At 44.3% G+C, this 18662-nt stretch overlaps 1 protein-coding gene across 1 annotated transcript in view; it reads right to left on the bottom strand.

Annotated features, from left to right (window-relative positions):
• Dok5 (docking protein 5) overlaps positions 1–18662 on the bottom strand; it is a 150687-nt gene that overhangs the window by 66864 nt on the left and 65161 nt on the right. Inside the window, exon 2 of the mRNA XM_021155776.2 lies at positions 13584–13691. Coding sequence (XP_021011435.1) covers positions 13584–13691 — 108 coding nt within the window. The remainder of the gene's footprint in view (positions 1–13583; positions 13692–18662) is intronic.

The following is an 18662-nucleotide window of genomic DNA, read 5'->3' as shown; positions in this document are numbered from 1 at the left end:
ATAGATAGATAGATAGATAGATAGATAGATAGATAGATAGATAGACAGACAGACAGACAGACAGACAGACAGACAGACAGATAGATAGATAGATAGATAGATAGATAGATAGATAGATAGATACATGATATTGATAGGTAGGTAGATAGATAGATAGATAGATAGATAGATAGATAGATAGATAGATAGATAGATAGATAGATAGATAGATAAATAGATAGATAGATACATGATATTGATAGGTAGGTAGATAGATAGATAGATAGATAGATAGATAGATAGATAGATAGATAGATGATACACAGATAGATAGATAGATAGATAGATAGATAGATAGATAGATAGATAGATAGTCAGATGGATGGTAGAAATAGAGACAGTAGCTGCCATTCACATAAACTTCTGCTGAGCACGCCTTATAAATGGTGGTGTACACCCACAGAAGACAAATACTCTCATCCCTCAAAATCTACAGAGATTCCACCAAAGGACCAATACCAAATTCCTTGAGAAGACCAAGTATCATGAGATGGTAGAGTGTTCAGATTCTTGTGTGTGACTTTAAATTATTTCTAGGCTACTTATAATTTCTAATACATTTAAATGCCTTGTAAACAGCAGTTGTTCTGTATTATTTAGGGAGCCAGGAGAAGGAAATAGGCCTGTATATGTTTGAGATAAACATAACCACCATGGGCCTATGATATAACACAGGCAAGGGACAGCAGAGTGCTTTCTAATGTGGTCCAGATAAATCCACAGACTCGTATAACACGAATGTGGGAGAATATCATAAAGCTGCCACATGGGAAAGGCACATGTTGATCATGTGGAAGAGAGTACCATTCCTCCCCACACTAAACACCTTTGGAGTTGTAATTGGGGGACTGGAAATGTCCCCTGTCACTGGATCATGTGCTCCCAGCCCCACTGCAGCACACACCCTCAGGATGTCCTGGAGGTCTTCTGCACCCAAGCTCTGCTCCTTTAACCCCACTGCCATACTACACAAGGTTAAATCCTATGTCTGTGATCACTTCATCTAGATGAGCACTAAATGTACTCTTTCTGTTCCACCCCACACTGCTTTTGGTTAAGTCAGTATGGAAACACGGACCCCAATTATTGCTAGGCTCACTGGTAAGTCTTTTTTTTTTTTTTTTAATTTCAAAACATACATAGCTAAAGAATTTGATCAATGAGCAGAACCCACTGTCTGTGCGTACACTGGCATAAATGCCCATCACAAAATCTTCTCTACACACGGGCATCCTCCTTAGGCTATTGCCGGCATATCCTCAGGTGATATGTGTAACAGGATGTTCCCTATCCAATTACATTAAAGTATTAGTGCAGCAGGAGGCCTGTGATTGGACAGGGGAAAGGGAGGCAGAACAAGGAGCTGCAGGGACAGAGAGTGACTCAGAGGAGAAAGAAGGAGACGCCAAGATGGAGGCAGACGGACAGGAAGCAGATCCTGATCCCGCGTGGTTTTAAATAGCCACAGGTGGTTATGAATATCATATAGGGATAGAATGATTGGGATAACTTGTCTGATCTAGGTGGGCAGCTTGTATCATTATCAATTGGCTCTGAAATTATTGTGTGGGCATCTTGTGAATTGAGAATGTATTGGTATATAAATCTGACTTGTTAATTATAAGCTTCTAGAGTTTTGGGTTACTGGAAGGTGGGACCACTGACTGCAGGGGTTTATGGCTGAGAAGGAACTAGCAGCTCCAGAGACAAATGAACCAGAGCTGGGCAGACTGTGATCGGTAGCTGTGAGGACTAACGAGAGCCAGAGCCAGAAGGATCACGCTGGCAGGGGCAGGGAAGTGCCGGCAGTAGCGCAGGAAGCCTGACAGCCTTTCTTTAATATTTCCTGCAACAGATATGTATGTGTATGCGTATGTGGTTGTATATGTATATGTGTATGTGTACACAGGTAGCCTGCTGAGGATGAGGGGTGGGGCATGTTTATGGACTCCAAGTCACCATATGTCTGTTTTGGACATCCCAGCAAACACAGCCCAAGCTGATCTGTTTAGGACACAATGAGACGTGGGCACAGGAGGACAGGGGCATTCCTTTAGCTCACACTTTTGACGAGATAGAAATGGACAAGGCTCTGCTTCTCAAACCGTTGGATAACTCCTGTCCTCCATCATGACCAGGCTCTGAAGTTCACGCCTACATCACAGCATCTTCCCTTCAACAGACTCTGGGCAGATGGTGTGGGCGGGCCAGCTCGCCTTTTCTGAAGCAATGTAGGAGATAACAGAAGGCAGCCTTGTCAGGGGCATGCTTTCTGGCTCCAGTGTCTGAACGTGTTGGAAGGTACTGCCTGGAAGGCAGTCTGGGGGAAAAAAATCTGATTCTCTCATTTCAGGATAGATTCCCACCGCAGATTTTCCTCCCACTCTCCCATTTCTCTCAGAGAAATGGCTCACCTTCCACTGCTGCAAGTGACAAAGCTGCCCCTGAAGAATGTCTAGTTGAACAGTCCTTGGAAATTCCAGGACACTCTTAGACACCTCTACAACCTGGACATATTGTCCTTATGACATTTGCAGAGGTCATTGTATGGGAGAGACCTAGGTCTAGCTGCGTGAAGTCAGCCATAATGGATGGCATCATTTGAAAAACATAACCTTGCCTTGAGAGCCCTCTGGGACTGGTCTCAGTCACAGGAGTGAGATGCACTGAAGCAGATGTACCCTTTGCTTTTGCTCGCTGTTCACTTGGAAGCCACGCTCAGTCCCATGCCCCAACAGTCTCCCATGCCCCCTTCATGTGTATACAGCGTATGCCCAATGGCACCACCACTGACTGCTCCATTTAAAGCAGTGGTCCTCCTCTCCCACCCTTACATCCTTTCTCCTGATCCCATCCTTCTGGCATTAACCATGGACACCAACACTGGAGGTAGGTATCTCTTGGCATCTCTCTCTTCCTCACTACAAGCAGGAAGTCACTGATTCGGTTCTTCACTGTGTCACCAGTGCTGAGAACTGTGACCTACAAGAAGCAGAGCATTCTTAAGGATTTGTTAAACAAAAGCTCAGACTCCTGGGGCGGAAGGACACTGCCATCAGATCCACAGACCCAAGCAGAATGATGGATGTCTGTCTCCACGGCGTGCTAAGGGCTGGACTGTTCCTAACTGGTGGCAGGGACAATGGACTGGAATCCAGCAGGTATATACCCAAGAATTACACAGATCAAGTCTACATGAATGAAAGGCAGGGGTCCAGGAGTCTAACCCACAAAGATCCAAGGCTCCTGGAGTAAGAAAGGGACTCTCAGCCTTGTCTGGGGCCATCTGCAGAGTTCCGTGTAACAGACAATAGAGTGAAGTCATAATTACAACACCTGTGGCCAGCATTTATCTAGTTCCCGATTAACATGCCAAGTATTGAGTTATAACTACTTCAGAGCAATTATAGTCTTTTTTTTTCATAACATTTATATTGACTATATGAGAAAGTTGAGCCCTGGGGGTTTTAACTTGTCCCACAAATGGTAAAGAGCAGGGGCAGAAATACAACTACAGACATGTAGGGTACTCTACTAAGCCCCCCAACACCAATGAATGAATGCAAGGAGCAAGGAGTCCTGCACTCTTCAGTTAGGACGGGGTGTCCCCACCGTGGGTTTCAAGGATAGGCAGGGGTTTACAAGGTGAAGAAAACAAATATATTTCCAAGAAAAATAAATGACTTGGTCATGGACTGTATGTAACCTATAAGCTAAAGTAAAGCTTTTGGACAGCATTTTATCACATCATTGGAAAACAAGTGTGTGTGTGTGTGTGTGTGTGTGTGTGTGTGTGTGTGTGTGGTGTGTTTGTGTGTATGTGTGTGTGGTGTGTTTGTGTGTATGTATGTGTGGTATATGCGTGTGGTGTGTGTATATGTTTCTGTGTGTCTGTTTGTGTGTGGTGTATGTGTGGGTTATGTGTATGTATGTGTATGTATATATGTATGTATGTATCTGTGTGTGGTATGTATATATGTATTATGTATGTATCTCTGTGTGTGTGGTATATGTGTGGGAGGTATGTTTGTGTCTCTGTGTGTCTGTTTGCGTGTGATGTATGTGTATGTATATATGCATTATGTATGTATCTGTGTGTGTTATATGTGTATGGTGTGTGTATGTCTGTGTATGTCTGTGTATGTGGTGTATATGTGGGGAATGTGTGTGTCTGTGTGTGTATGCATGTATGTATGTATCTGTATGTGTGGTGTATGTGGGGGTGTATTGTGTGTCTGGGGGGGATATTGTGGGGTATGTGTGTGTCTGTGTGTGGGATATGAGTGTGTGTGTATGTATGTATCTCTGTATGTGTATGTCTGTGTATATGGTGTATATGTGGGGATGTGTGTGTGTGTGGTATCTGTGTGTGGTATATATGTGGGGTATGTGTATGTATATGTATGTATGTATCTCTGTGTGGTGTAGGTGTATGTATATGTATGTATATATCTGTGTGTGGTATATGTGTGGGGTATGTGTATTATGTGTATATATGTATTATGTACGTACGTATCACTGTGTGTGGTGTATTGTGGGGTATGTGTATGTATGTATGTATCTCTGTGTGTGGTGTATTGTGGGGTATGTATATGTATTTATGTATCTCTGTGAGTGGGGTATGGGTATGTATGTATATGTTATGTGTGTATATATGTATCTCTCTGTGTGTTGCATTGGTTACTATGTGGTCCATGTGTTCCCAGTACAATGGGTCATTAGGATCACTGGAATCTTGAAATAAATGGCACCAAGTGGGAGCGGTGTGTAGCTGACAAGATCATTTGTTGTGGCTTCGACCTTAGGGAGGCCAGGAATTAGAACAAAGGACGAGAAATGGGGTCAGGAGAGCCCAGCAGTCAACCGGCCAATGAGTGATGATTAAGTTCTCCCCTCGGGTTAGAGAAAATCTAAGAAAAAGTCAGGAAAGACTTAAGAACTCAGTGATGACTATACATATTACCATGGGCCCGTGGAAAGAAATACCAAATTTCTGATAAGTCTTTAAGTATGCCACCCAATTTAAAACTACTTAAAATAGGCTACAAATTAATTTGTCTATTTCGGAGTTACATGCCAGATGTCTTCCTTGTCATAAATGATAGTATTTGCTGAAATAAATGTTTAACAAGCAGCAATTAGCAAAGTGGCCATACTTTAAAAGTCTAATTTGCTGTTAAGAGGGTTTTGCAATAACAACTTGGAAAACAATCTCGAACTACACAATTCAATTTTCCAAATGGATTATCTTGCAGCTAGATGAAGAAACGGTTGAAATTTCATCTAGAGTTTCAAGGGGAGACTCACTCAATTGGATGTTTAAAGGCATGCTCCCTTGAGGAACACAGATGCATGGGGTGGAATCACCTGATTAGTGGGCTCGGCCTGGGAATATTCGACCCTGTCCTGGTGAGCTGAAGTCTGACACCATTTAGGCAAACAAGGACCTGACTTCCAATGCTGCCTGTTTTCCCGCTCGTGGTAATTTATAGATGATGATTTATTTATGTTTACCAAGTGAGAACGAGAGCACTGCCTGAAAGGCACTTTTCTGCCTTGCCTTTGTTGGCTGAATCCTAATTATTTTTTCCCTTGTGGGACCGAATGAATTAAGTGAGCAATTCACTTTGTGTATGCAAATTGCAAATCTCTGCAGAAGTCTCGAATTACTTCATTCTTAGGAAAAAATGGAGGCCATTATCGTGCTGAAAACGAAAAGGCACGAGCCCCCTCTCCTTTTGTAGGTCATCTTCAAAACGAACACAGTATGAAAACCATGCCTTTCTGCGCCCACCGCGGGCCCTGAAGTATTACTAAGTAACCGACTAAATTAAATTATAGTTATTATTATCACATAATTATAGCCCTTCAAATTTTAGGGTACTCTTATAAACATTTCTATTTAAGAAAATTCAATAGAGTTTTATATAATGCATTCTGAAACTTTTAACTTGTTCATACAGCCTTTTCTAGAAAAATAAGACTGGTTGATGAATAAGACAGAGATGGTGGTTAGAGGGGAGCCAACACATCAAGGCTCACCCAAGCTGATTGCAAAGCCCTGAGAGGAGAGCTTTGTCTCCGCTCGAGAGTCCATGCTCAGAGCCTCCGAACGCAGCGGTTTCGGGTGAACCTTTTCCAAAACACTTCTGAAGAAAGAGCAAGTCTAGACAGTTGCAGCCCAACCCCTGTATTAGTGGGTTTCTGTCTCTCTAAAAATATCCCTGCACCCTTGGTCATTTAAAATAAGCTGGGCTCGTGCCTGAAATCTGAACTGTCTCCCCAAGAGCGGGCTTTATTTGTGCAAGTGCAATAAAAGGAATAAATCCACGTGTTCTGCATCTTTCCCTTGATAGAGGTGTCTGAGCTGCAGAGTGTGGTATTTCAGGCTGGTAGAAGGGATTCTGGGATGCAGGATACCTGCATAAGCTGGCTGTGGTTGTGCCATCCCAGGTAACCTTTCCAGCGATGAATGCAGGAGTTAGCACAGCTTCCGTAACAAGGGAGACGCAAGTTCTTCATGAGGACTGAGTTTTTTATCAATGAAGTGTCAGAATCATTTCCGTGCATAAAAGTTTGAAGGGATTGTTGTGGAGTAAGAGTGATCTGGAGCAGTTTTATTCGTAAAGAATATTCTTAAGTTACCAGCAGGAAAGGGGGGGATAGCTGATGCCACCATACCATTTATGTCACAAGCCAAAATATTCTGAATACCACAGAACTTGTCACCACAACTTATGCACAATCCAAGAACACGAGGAAACCTGGGCTTAGAGTCTCCTCACACACGCACACACACAAGCAGTGAACGGCTCTTTTCCCTATGAAAACACAATCACAATGTGAGAATGTGTTTCTGTAGGTTTCATAGAGCAGAAGGTCTGAAAAGTATTTATTAACCGGCTAGTCATTTTTATGCAGACAGAGACTAGGCCTGATGTCATATTCTGTTTCCTGTCTTATTGCCAACTTTTCAGAATTGCTGAAACGTATTTCAAGGAAGACGCGAGATTGTATAAACATCATAAAGTCTAGCCTTGAGAAATGTGGGGACTGAAGAGGGGGAGCAACCTCTCCAGTACACCATTATGAGGTAAGCCATGGTGGTCGGTGTGTCGGGGTCTCCATGCAGAGTGGTCCCAGCAGACTAACTCGGCATGGACCCAGGAAAGTCACAGGGGAGGATCAGACAAGGCAGAGATTGTGAGAGATGACCACATTTTGCCTCATGGACTAGGAAAGGCAGTGGGGACAGGTGGGATGGGGTGGGGGGGGGGTGTCTATGCAGAAGGAAGACTGCAAACTTGGCCAGAGGCTGGATGTGGAGGAGTGAGATGGTGTGTATATGCTTGGCCCAGGGAGTAGAACTGTTAGGAGGTATGGCTCTGTTGGAGAAAGTGTGTCACTGTGAGGGTGGGCTTTAAGCCACCCCCTCCCCATCCTAGCTGCCTGGAAGCCCGTCTTCTCCTAGCAGCCTTCGGAACAAGAGGTGGAACTCTCAGCTCCTTCCAGCCCCACATCTGCCAGGACGATGCCATGCTCCTGCCTTGATGATAATGGACTGAACCTCTGAACCTGTAAGCCAGCCCCAATAAATGCTGTCCTTGTAAGAGTTGCCTTGGTCATGGTGTCTGTTCACAGCAGTAAATCCCTGACTAAGACAAGGGGTGAAGGAAAGGGGAGACTCTAGGATGCTTTGCTGGCCTCTGCTGTGAATGGCTGCGTGGATCTAAGTGGCTAACCACAAGCCAGGGAACCACAGAATGGAATCAAGCTTAGGGGGAAAGAATTAAGTCTGTTTGGAGCATGCATCAAGGACCCTCAGCGCATGCTCCCCTTCGTCTTACAAAAAGACCTAAGGAACTAAGATAGGGGGCTGTATCCCAGGCCACTCCCTCTCCCTACTTTCCCTCCAGCCGGAGCTGTGGGTCTGGCTGGGCTTACAGCTGGAGAGAATATCTACACATAAGGACAACTCAATTTATGGAGCTGTGAAGTCATGCTGTCTTGAATGAGAGGAAACTTCCAGAACATGACCTGGTGGGTAATTTCCTGGACGAGCAGAGGACAACTACAGCGGGTGTGTCTACGTGTTGAAACGAAAGGCTAGAATATATTCTGAGATTTCCAAAAGACATATTGCAGCCAGCTATGTTAAAAGAGGAGGTGTTTAGAGAAAGGAAAACTAAGTACATTAATTATTAATTAATAAAATAAAAATTACTACAGAATGAATTCTGGCCCAAATATATACACATAGATGAGAGGGAACAGAGTACAGGAGAGGGAGAAAGGGGGAGAGAGAGAAGGAGGGAGGATCAAAGAGAGGGAAGGAGGAGGGAGGAAGAAAGAGAGGGAGGGAAAAAGAGAGAATGAGGGAAAGGAGAAAGAGGGAGAGAAAAGAAGAGAGGGAGATAGATAGATAGATAGATAGATAGATAGATAGATAGATAGATAGATTTAATTGACTATAGAGACGTTGTTTTTAGGACATTGGCCATTAGCTCACTGTGAAGAACTTTTTTTGTTAGTGATGATACTGTCAGCATTATTTTCTTTAATTGCACACTGTGGATGAGTATCTGGCTATGACTTGACTTCATACACTGATGGTCTCATCACTTTTTATCTTTATCTTTGAACTAGAATAACTGACTTTTGATTCCACAAATCTATATCTTAATCTTAGGAATTCAGGATTTTCTATGAATAATAGTTTTGAAATGTTAAAAACCATGAAAAAATCTTTCTGGCTCAGTTTGATTTATCGTTTCTAAAAATATCTGGCTGAAAAAGACATGACATACAGAATGTAATAGCTTGTCCCCATGTGGGTTCTCGTTTATTAAAGAAATAATAAAGATAAGTTCACCTAAAGTTGTGAAGATAAGTCCACCTTAAGTGGGGAGAGACCTTGGATTCTTCTACCTAGTTCTCAGTCTTACCAAGAGATAGGCCTGCCACCCCTTGTCAAAATTTTCTCAAAAGCTAAGCACCGTCTGACATGGATCCTAGGAAACCCAAGAGTGATTTCCAGTAAGCACTATTCAGTAAGGATGGATGGAGGCAGAACAGGAAGCCTGATGGGTCTGATGAAATGACAGAAGTCATAGCCCTATTAGAAAGTTGTGGTTTTCAAACACAGTCGTGTGTGTGTGTGTGTGTGTGTGTGTGTGTGTGTGTGTACACACATGCACGCACATGTGGGTTGCAGTGGAACAGTGACCCCTTGCTGTTCACTGCTGTCGCATTAGGGGCATGGTGGACACTGATAAATGAGGGTGCATATACAAGCATCGTGTTCCTGGTGGGTTTTGTCAGAAGGGAATTTATTTGTTCTAGGAAATGCTTGGAATAAAAGGAGAGGAGGAGAAGATGGGGGGAGTATAGGAGGAGTGGAGAGGGGAGGGAAGGAGGAAAGAAAGAGAGAGATGGGGAGGAGGAAGGAAGAAAGAAAGGAAGGGAGGGAGGGAGGGGGAGGAGGAAGGAAGGAAGGAAGGAAGGAAGGAAGGAAGGAAGGAAGGAAGGAAGGAAGGAAGGAAGGAAGGAAAAAGAAAGAGGGATGAGGAGGGGAAGGGGAGGAGAAGAAGAGAGGGGAGGAAGGAAAGGAGGGAGGGAGGAAAAGAGAGGAGGGAAGAGAAGGCAGCAGAGGGGAGGGAGTAGGGGGAGGGGAAGGAAGGGGGAAAGAGAGATGGAGGAGGGGGTGGAGGGGAGGAGAGCAGTTAACAGCTACATAAGAGAACCCAGGCCTCCCAATCAAGCAGCTGAGCTGTCCCTTCCACCCTGGAGTGTGTCCTGACTCTCACCCATTCCCCACAAAGCAAAGCAGGTTAAGAAACCCGAACCTCCTGCTCAATGCCAGCCACTTGCCTTCTGGAATGAAGTCAGGGGGTCTGCATTTCAGAAGAAGGCAGGGAGGACTAATGCCATTGGAGCCCTAACATTGCTAAATTAAGATTAGTCAGTTTCAGGGCATCCCTGACAGCTCAGGGGCCTGGAGGGGAGGAACTTCAGGGTGGAGACTAAGAAGTGAAAAAAAATTTTTTTCCTTTTGCAGCTTGTATTCTTATATCTACTTTCCATTTTTGCCCAGGAGCAATAACACCTTTAGCAGTGTGCTCAGTGAAACATGTACAAAGTTTTAAAGTTCTCCCCTCAACTTTTATGTTAAAACTCCAGAAAGGATTCAGATCCACAGAGCAGGCGTTCCTACCAGAAAGATGTGTCCTCAGACCCCCATGCCATGGCTCTGGGGATCAAAGAGCATAATACGCATTTCCCGGTGTCTTCTAGAAATCTCTTTATACTGGAATACATTCTGAAATCTGGTCACAGTGTGCTACTTATAACCTTGGTGTTTTATGATCGAAACTCATAAATTACACAGTATTTAGATTAAAAAAAATTGCACATCTCGGAATTACTTCTGTGCCCCCCCCTCAAGAGATTAATATTGAACACATCAGATTCGAGAGAGTAAAGAGAAAGAATAAAAGCTGGTAGCCCGTCAAGGGCTTGGAGGCTTAATAGAGATAATTCCTCCTTCATGCCAGGGCTTTGAACCTTGGTTAATGATGATTGCAGATGAAAGAGAAACCAATGTACAGAGTTCCCCAAAGATCTGCATATTAAATCCGCAAGCCAGCAGGTAGAAATCCAAAGTAGGGCAAGGAGGGTGTCCTTGGCTTCCTCCTGGTCGAAGGGCTCTCTTCAGCCCATTGCAGGTGTAGAGTTTGAATCCGTCCTACACTTTCTCTAAAATCCCCAAGTCCTGGCACTTTCAGGCTTCAGCCCATTGCAGGTGTAGAGTTTGAATCTGTCCTACACTTTCTCTAAAATCCCCAAGTCCTGGCACTTTCAGGTCCGCTCACCACGACCAATGTCTTTCAATTCCTTTTCCTCATTTCAGATGGCTCTTTGGAGATTTTTATTCTTAATCCTTAAGAAGTACTAAGTGGTCTGCTCTGTGTTAGGCACTTATAACTCATAGAGACTCCCGAATCTATTCATGCACAACCTGTGGAGTTTGGTTTTTGTGGGAGGCGGAGACACTGGGAAGCACCAGGTGAGAGCATTCACAGTAGTAAGTGCTAAGGAAACTAGGAAAGGAGACCTTCAGAAGGGAGTCGCTTAGTGGGTTCCACTCTGAATAAAAGGGCTTAGGGAAAGTACTACCTACGAGGAATTTGAATAGTCACTGAACTAAGAAGTGAGCTGTGTGGGCGTGTGCCCAGGCAAAGGGATATACAAGGGTGGCAATGTGGAAAGACTCTAGGGCACCAGGAGCCCCAGAGCAGGGTAAGATGAGACTGTGCACACTGAGCTGTGACACTGCACAGACCATGGGAACTCAGGGGCTGAGCTCCCACAGTCACTGTGAGGATTTGCCTGAGGGAAGTGATGTCACACCAATCCCAGTGGGCCAGCAAGAGCCAGTCCAGGCGCCTGCTTCCCAGAAGTGTCGGGAGGGGCTGTGGGAAGTCTCTGGAGTCTCCACATGCTTCAAACAAGCAGTCGTCACCATGAGATGATGGATAGGATCAGAAAGACCTACAAAGCAGTCCTCGCTTCTCTTCCTTCTGTTGGGTGCATTCATACCTTCCAGTAATTTCAAACTCTTACTCTCCCGTTTTCTTTTGTTTTCCCTACCCAGGAAGGTGGCATAGGGCTCGTGAAGAATGAACTATTTCTGGAAATACCTTGAGCTTTACCCAGAGGTGCCTGGGTGACCACACATGATGATCAGACGGTAAAGAATTGTAAAGGAGGAGGCTGGGTGAGGTTCTGAAGAGAAGAGAGCACTAGGTAACAGACACTGAATGATTTGGAGGTGGGGGGGTACACACCCTACCCCTCTTAATCAACATCTTATAAAAACAGGAATTGAAGTTGCAGACCTCTGGTCGTGGTCAACAGAGGTGGAGCTTGCCTCATCTCTGACCCTGGGCAGAGACATGACTTCAGATCGAAGGGGAAGGTCACAGTAGTACTGCCTAGTGAAGACTTTACCATAAAGGGCAAAAGCATACTGTTGTGTCTCCCTAAAGAGTTAACCCATATGCACTGCCAATCTAATCCCCTGTGGGGGAAAGCATCCACAGGGGAACGCTGACTGTCCTGTGTGTTTCAGGAATAGTACAAACCCTGTGTACAACATAGATCATCCTGGCCCCTCTGGCCATTGTCTACTCTTAACCTTTGAGAGTGTCTCTCTTTACTCTGAAATAAATCATGTCTGTCTTCTGTGATATACTTTGACTCATTTGAGTTCTTTCCACAAAGGTCGCAAGGTCCTGGGAGATGAGAGGACTGCAGAGAGATGCCCACGACAAGCTGAGAACCACCATACTTTTAACAGAGATCTCAACTCTATATTAGATGTATGACTTAGGAACCAAATAATGCTTTGGGTCTTTGAAGCTACCTTGGAAGGTAAGGCCTCCCAGACAAGCAAATCAAGTCATGCCTTTAGCATTGTTTTCTGCAGAAACCAGTATGCAATCGGTGAATCTGGATGCATTTGACAGGGTACCAGTCCTGCAGATTGGGGTTTGGCCTTAGAGCTTATACAAGGGTTCCGTGGTACAAGACTGCTTTCCAACACTGCATGAACATGCACAAGGAAGATACTACAGGGCCCATGTAAGCACTGCATGGAAAAGAGAGCCAGGTTTCTGTACTGACAGATCTCTACTGGATTTACACAAAATTCTAAAGGGCAAAGAGGCTCAGACCCAGTTTGCTATGCTCCAGTGGGTGGTTCCTCACCATCAGCCTATGGGGTAGCATTCAATGGATTTATGGGTTAGTTAAAAAAAAAAGGAAAGATGTAAAATGAGGGTGGTGTGTTCTACATGACATAGGGGAGGTGGACAGGGAAATGGGGGGGGGGGTGGATATTGTCAGAACACTGTCCAAAATCGCAATAATGTGAGAATCCTGGGTGCTTATGAGGAAGCCCCAAGAGAGCAAGCCAAGCGTCTTGTGACCTCCATTTATTTCTTCAAAGCAAGAATTGTTCTTGGGTTGTGTTTCCGTGCCCCACCCACGTGCATTGGGTCGGAGAGATTTTACTTTAGCTGTTGTGATTCATACGCCTCTGTGGGAATCTGTGCTTTCCCACGTGTGGACTGCCCTTGCCACTGAGCACTTTACTCATGTGATTCTCCTTAACCCGTGGAGTATAAATCGTCAGATGCTCTGAATAAAGCTGGCTCTTATATGAGACTTCAGTCTGCAGCCTTTTTAGGCCCCTCTCTCCCAGGATCACACCACTGTTAGAGCACTAAACAGATATGAGCATGTTTCATTGGCTGCAAGCACAAAATTCTCGAGAACAAAGAAAAAACCATTTTAAAGAACCAGAAAACCACAGGAACAGCTTTAAAAACCAAGTATCCAGTAAATATACTACATTACAGATATTTTGCTCATATAACAAATACAGTAACAATCTTTGTTAGTAATTTGGGTATGCTTTCCCAGTAAGTTCAAGCTACCTCCTTCCAAGCCACCATCTAAATAGGGATAGCACGGGCTCTTACCTTGTGGTAACACCTGAAGTACGCGGCCCGTTCATCTGAGAACTTCTCCAGTCTCTTTGGACCCTTGCTCGAAGCTTTCTTGAACACTAACCAGCATCGTTGATAAATCTAGAAGGAAACGCAACATGGGTTCAGCATCCCCAGACTCGACTCCTCCTGACAGCTGCATTTAACATTTCCTGTTTGGTGTTTTTGCCTGTGGAATATGCATGCGCTGGAAATGAACGTTGGTTTGGGAAGGTAAGGAGAGTGGGTGGGAAAGATGGCCAACCTATATGTTTCAGACAATTACTGGAAACAAAGTAAGTAAACACGCTAAGGCCAATTTCCCTATGTTTTGATATGGGATCTCTATTATATTTCAGGGGAGAAATTTCCAGAAATAAAAATCCACCAGTGCCTGGCAGACGGATAAAGCATCTGCCTTGCCACTGTCTAGATCCTGATATCCACCTTCCGTCCACCATCCCAAGGACTCCATATGTGTCTCATTTTGGGTGGGATAAAGAAATATATCCATTCTTTTCTGAAGCTTAGGTCGGAATATCAGATCTAACAGGTGTCTGATGCCACCAGGTAGACAGTAGGATTTTTATTAGTTATAACAACAAAAATTAGAAATGACTCAATCTTCAGCAATAAGGAGTGGCAACGTTACCTTGCTTCTATTATGGGTTCTTTAGCTCACCTTGCTCATCTAGACAGCTTGATGGGACTAAAGCTAAGCATATTGGCCTCTAGGGAGGAACCTAAACCATCACGGTGTCAACGCACTTCTATGTGTTTATAGTGATAGATCTGGGTCTCTCGGCTGTAACTGCAGTGCAAGACTCGTAACGGATCAAAGGGCTGAGAAGAAGAGATGATTGAGTTCCTGGCCCTAACAAGCCATCCCTATCAATCGCCCTGCCCCCACAGGGCTCAGGCAACATCGTGGAAGAGGGGATGGAAAAACTGTCAGAGAGAGAGGGTAGAAGGACTGCTGTCAAGTGCTGTCATCTGGACACGACATGGCTACTCACAAGACCTGCCCAAGATCAAGCCAGCAAGACCTGTCAATAGTCTCGTTTACAGCAGTAATTGCCCTCAGAGAGTTACAAAAATGAGGAGGGGCCATGAAAGTTGGGGGAGGAATATCTGCAGGGTGTCATGGGAAATGGGAGGGGCTTGAGCAGATATGGTCAAGGCACATTATATACATATATGGAATGGTCACGAGATAAAAGATGTTAAAAACAGAGGCAGTTGTAGTAATCATACAAGTGTGGTACATATTGTGACATGTGATATACTTCTCTCACATGGAATGCATGTTATACACCTGTAAGAAAATGCATCGTCTGCATTAGAAACCCCATCCATGTAGACATGATACATGCTGTTTGATAGCAAATTATGCCACGCTTGTCATACACATGCAACCTAGGAGCAGGTGGTCTTGGTGGCTCACTCGAACCACATGTTACAGGAGTGACAAAATAAAAGTTCAAAGTCACGAGCATCATGGTGTTAAAAATGCATGAAAAAGGTCAAATAAAACATCAGGCTGCTAACGATGCTTTCTGTGGGTCATAAGAATGGGTCTGGGGGGTTATCTGCTTGATAAAATTCAATATGATGAACTAAATAGAGTTAAATAAAATATAAATGGAACTTATATTTTGACATGTGCATGCAGGTATGGGTGGGCAAATTGTGGAGTCCACATGGCAACCGTTGGTATTAGGCACTTTCTTTGAGACTCACATATCCTGCTAGATTGGAGAACCAGTGAGTCTCACGACCTTCCTGCCTCTGCCTCTCTGACACTGTGATTGCAAGCACACATGTGAGCCCAGGACGTGAAGAACTTGCTTAAGCAATACACCTCTAGTGGTTAGGATTGGGTCACCTCAAAATTTTCAGCTAGGCCAGGAGTCGGTTGGTGCCCTTGCAGAGAGAGTGCTTGGCTGCCTGGGCCACCCTCATCCTCTCGACCTCGAAAGTTTGTTATTCCAGAAGTCAGATGCATCATCCATAGTCACTGACTCTTTCAAGGAATATAAGAACATGAAAACAAACTGGAACAGCAGCTCAGTCGAGTAAAATAATCTCTCAACGAATGGCAAGTGGACATCCATGGGGAGAGAGAGAGAGAGAGAGAGAGAGAGAGAGAGAGAGGAAAGGAAGAAAGGAAGAAAGTACAGGCAGGGGAGAGGGAGGGAGGTTCTCATATTGTCTTAAGCACTAAAACATGCGCGTTATACAGAAAGTAACTGAGAGCAGACTTACAAATAAAAGTATACGCTTTTGAAGTAATTTAGTTCTGTTTATGTGTATGAATGCATATGATTATATACGTATGGATGTATATCATTATATACCACATGTGTGCTGTGTCATCAGAGGATGCAGGGAGTAGGGGGTCTTGAACCCCTGGAGCTGGAGTTAAAGGCAGTTGTGAGCCATATTTCTAGCTTAAAATTTTTACCAAACTCCAGTTCTTGGGGACCCAGGTCTGTGCAGAGGGTTTGATGTCAGAAGCCCAGAGCACACCAAAATCGAAGACTGGACTTTGTCAAAATTAAAACTGCTCTGTGAGAAAGCCTGTTTAAAGGACAGAAACACGAGCTGGGAGATGGAGAGAAAACATGTGCATACCATACCAATGACCAAGGACCGTGCCTAGAAAAGATCAATAATTCACTGCTCAACCAGGAAACAGCCAGTGATCTAGTGACACAAAGACCAAAGCCAGATGATGAGAGGACATATGAAGATGTCATCGGAGGAGATACTCAGCCAGCTCAGAAGCACGTCAGCAGCTGTTCACGTCTTAATGAATGTGGGGTGGGGTGGGGGGGTGAGCTGCAAGAGTAACAGGCTATCAATCACTGCACACCCATCGGACTGAAACAAGATGGTGGTGATGGTGATGACGACAATAAGAGACAGCAAAGACATCACCAACAAATTCTGAGATGCGAACGAGATGCGAAGATTTTGCTTCAGCGACACACCACTGGTGTTCAAAACGAGTTAAAAATGGCTTAGCCACTCTGTAAAAGAAGGTGGTGTTGTCTTTCAAAGCTACAGATAGTGTATGACCAACGCCTGCACTCTTACTGCATGATTTATTTACTGTGTGTGTGTGTGTGTGTGTGTGTGTAGCCAGCCTCAATTAAATGTTTGCCTTTATAAAAATTGCCTAGGTCCTGATGTCTCTTCACAGCAATAAAACCCTAGCTAAGACGGCTACATTACTTATTTATTTTGCACCCTTAGGAATATATTATACAGAATTACATTTATATATTCACAAAAATAAGCTATATTGTACATCCACAGCAATTTTGTTTAGAACAGCCGAAATCTAGGAAGAACCCCATGGACTTTGGCGGGCAGCCCTACATCTGGACTACTACTTAGCGATAGAAAGAATGACTTGCTGCTGTGGGTAACAAGTTGGGTGTATTTCCAGAGAATGAGACTGGACAAACAAAACAAAGCATGCTGGGAAGGTGGGGCATTGAACAAGAACATTTTCACATGTTCAAGGCAAAGGCTGAGTTCAAATCCTCAGCATCCATGTAAAATGTGGGGTGTGCCCCTGTAATCCCAGTGCTACTGGGGATGAAGACAGGAGGATGGCTGGAGCTTGCTGCTTCGTGCCTCACACAGAGCTCAAAGACTCTTCTTCAAGAGCGTAGGGCAGAGACAGATCAGAGTAGCCAACTCTATCCTCTGGCTTCAGACACACTCGGACACACATGCGCTCATACACCCACACAGAGAAAACACATGTCCTACTAACACGTTACAGTCAGATGGAACTCCAAACCCCATACATTCTAGGCAAATGTCCTACCAGCAGACTACATCTCTGGCCATATTCTTGACCCTACAAAATTGCAGAGCCAGGGAGCAGCGGCAATGGTGGTTGGCAGTAGAGACAAGAAGTGAAGGGAAACTCGAGTGGCTCTGTAGGGTCTATGGGGCTCTGATCTTAAGGGACCATCCTGTAATTTGATTGTATCAATGTCAGTGCCTTGTTTATATTCCTCTGGATTTGGGAAGAGTTTGTTTCCAGGGAAGCTATGTAAAGGGTAAAGGGCCTTTGGATAGTAAAAATCTACAACTAAAAGAACATCTACAATTATGTCAAGAATAAATGCTGCCAGGCACCCTAAAAAACACACCTTTGATCCTAGCACTTGGGAGGCAGAGGCAGGCAGATCTCTATGAGTTCAAGGCCAACCTGGTCTATAATAGGGAGTTCCAGGCCAATGGGGCTACAGAGTGAGACCTGGGATCAAAACGTAAGAATGTTTATAGCCCAATCTAAATCTAATGGCTGTTGTCTATATTCTTCTTCAATCTTCCCCTGCCCCCACCCCTGCACCTTCTATTTCTAGTCATTAAATCACAGTCTAATAAAATACTAAATAACCAGTCGGGCGTGGTGGCGCATGCCTTTAATCCCAGCACTCGGGAGGCAGAGGCAGGCGGATTTCTGAGTTCGAGGCCAGCCTGGTTTACAGAGTGAGTTCCAGGACAGCCAAGGCTACACAGAGAAACCCTGTCTCGAAAAACCAAAAAAAACAAAAAAACAAAAAAACCAAACAAACAAAAAAAAAAACCTAAATAACCATAAGAAGACAAGGTAAAGCAGCAGGTAAGATTTGTGCACAAAACGTCCTCTTCAGGGTGGAGAGCCATGCATGAAAATTAGCATTCTGCACTGTGGGCAGGAAGTCCTATTAACATCCACTTCTATCTGAAGAGCCCACTGGCTCTCTAATATTGTATAGCCACCAAGGACTGCAGTTACAGCGACAGCAATGACTGTCACTCACTCGTTCAAATCAAGTGTGTGCAGAAGGCGTCTTACTATTTTCCTGTTACTGGAAAACTCCTGGCTTTTGCACATGCCTCTGAAATGCACCCAGAAACTGAACATGCTAGAGGGTGTGTAAATAAATAAGTGAATAAATAATAAATACTCCCGCTGCAAGAAAAAGATACTTTCAGTAGGGAGGGATATTTTCAATTTCCTAAGTCTGTCTCCACTTTTCAGACACACTCCTTTTTTTTTTTTTT

This window comes from Mus caroli, chromosome 2 (assembly GCF_900094665.2).
Source record: "Mus caroli chromosome 2, CAROLI_EIJ_v1.1, whole genome shotgun sequence".
NCBI classification, from domain to species: domain Eukaryota; kingdom Metazoa; phylum Chordata; class Mammalia; order Rodentia; family Muridae; genus Mus; species Mus caroli.
The sequence above is the reverse complement of the archived record's forward strand: the minus strand, read 5'-3'. Positions and strand labels throughout refer to the sequence as shown.